Below are 1,481 nucleotides of genomic sequence, written 5' to 3'. Positions count from 1 at the left end.
GGGGGGGGGGGGGGGGGGGGGGGGGGAAGCGCGCACAAGACCGAAAAAAACTGGCAGTAGGAGATTCTGCGGCTGGGTGGGCTAAAATGGTGCCTTCTCCAGGGTGGAAGGCCGTGAGAAGTAGACCCGGAGGCTTCATTCTGTCGGGCTCTGGTCCCTAGTGTTTCTGGCCTCACAGCTCAAGTTTCGCCGGGAAAAAAAGAAAGCGGCAAACGTGCATCCCGGCACCTTAACCCACGAGTCTGCGCTCTCGGCTTCCCAGGAAACGAGCGAGGAAGTAACGGTCCCCGGAGCAAACCCGGAGTTCGGCACACGAAGCACCATCGCCAACCCTCGGCCATCCGCACGGCGACCCGCGCGGCCGCGGGGGAGGGGAGCGGGCCGCCGGCGCAGCATTCGCTGGCCCAGCCCTTCCAGGGCCTCGCCCCGGGCGCGGCGAAAAGTTTCCAACCAAAGTCCTCGGCACTCGCTCGCACAGCCAACCGCCTCGCTGCCCCGAAGAACGGCTGGCAGAGCCGGCCGCGGCGGCTGCACCCTCAGTGGCGGCTCCCTCAGCCCACGCCGGCCGCCGAGGTTCACCTACCACAGAGCCTGGAGAAGAGCAGCAGCGGGAAGAGCAGCAGCAGCAGCGGAGGTGGCGTCGGGGGCTGCAGCAAGAGCCCGGCTCCGAGGAGAGAAGCGGAGGAAAGTTGTGCTTTGCCGCCTCCAGGACACAGCGGGGCCGGCCGCGGGGTCCGCGCCATCCCCCACCCTCCCCCCGGCCCGCTCTCCCGCCCGCCCCCCGGCTCCTCCGGCCCCGGCGCCTCAGGCTCTGGGCGGAGGCTGTGGAAGGTCCAGCGCGCGCGTCCCCAGCTCCCAGCTCTAGCGCCGTCGCTGCCGGCTGACACTCGGCGGAGCGCTGGCGGCTGCCTCGACACCGCCGTCGCCGACGCCACTGCCGAGGCTGAGGCGGGAGCCGCCCGCCGCCGCCGCCACTCCCCTCCCCCCGGCACCCGCCCGCTTCGAACTCCTGGGAACTCGGAACGCACCACCCCGCCCCACGCGAGAGGGGGAAAAGAAGCCGACCCTCAGAGCCGGAGCCCGACTCGCCCGCCCTCCCCGCGCAACTCCAGCTCCCGTCTGATCCCCGGGCGCAAGCCCTGTCTCCTCCCACCCTGCCCTCCTACACATGCTCCTCCCCTTTAAAAAAAAAAAAAAAAAAAAAAAACTCTTTTTCATCCACTTTGATAACGGGGTTTCTCCCAAAGCAGAGCTTTAAAAGGGACAGGAAAATCTGGAATAGGTTAGTCGGCCCCGCCCCTCGTTCCTGCCTGGTTTCCCCCCTTCCCTGCCTTTCCAATGGTCTCGCCCACTCCACCCCTAGCGGGTCCACCGAGGCCCCGGCGCTGACTGAGGCGAGGGCTGCGGGACAATCACGCTCGGTCCTCGCCTCTCCCGGGTGGCGCTCTACCTCTGGCGGGGACCTGGGACTAAGAGGGGTG

At 67.9% G+C, this 1,481-nt stretch overlaps 1 protein-coding gene across 3 annotated transcripts in view; it reads right to left on the bottom strand.

Moving 5' to 3' along the window:
- LOC111543040 (nectin-3) overlaps nt 1-1,001 on the bottom strand; it is a 118,721-nt gene extending 117,720 nt beyond the window's left edge. For 2 of the 3 annotated variants that reach the window (XM_031935098.1, XM_023212801.2), the window contains exon 1: nt 584-1,001. In XM_031935098.1, coding sequence (XP_031790958.1) covers nt 584-743 — 160 coding nt within the window. In that variant the 5' untranslated portion in view covers nt 744-1,001. Of the gene's footprint in view, nt 1-238; nt 449-583 lie in introns of those variants that run through there. The other variant, XM_023212830.2, reaches the window with a different exon arrangement.
- Between the last annotated feature and the right edge of the window lie 480 nt (nt 1,002-1,481).

The sequence above is a fragment of the Piliocolobus tephrosceles genome, chromosome 2, assembly GCF_002776525.5.
Source record: "Piliocolobus tephrosceles isolate RC106 chromosome 2, ASM277652v3, whole genome shotgun sequence".
Taxonomy (NCBI): Eukaryota; Metazoa; Chordata; class Mammalia; order Primates; family Cercopithecidae; genus Piliocolobus; species Piliocolobus tephrosceles.
Note: the sequence above shows the minus strand (reverse complement) of the source record. Positions and strands in the feature narration are given on the sequence as shown.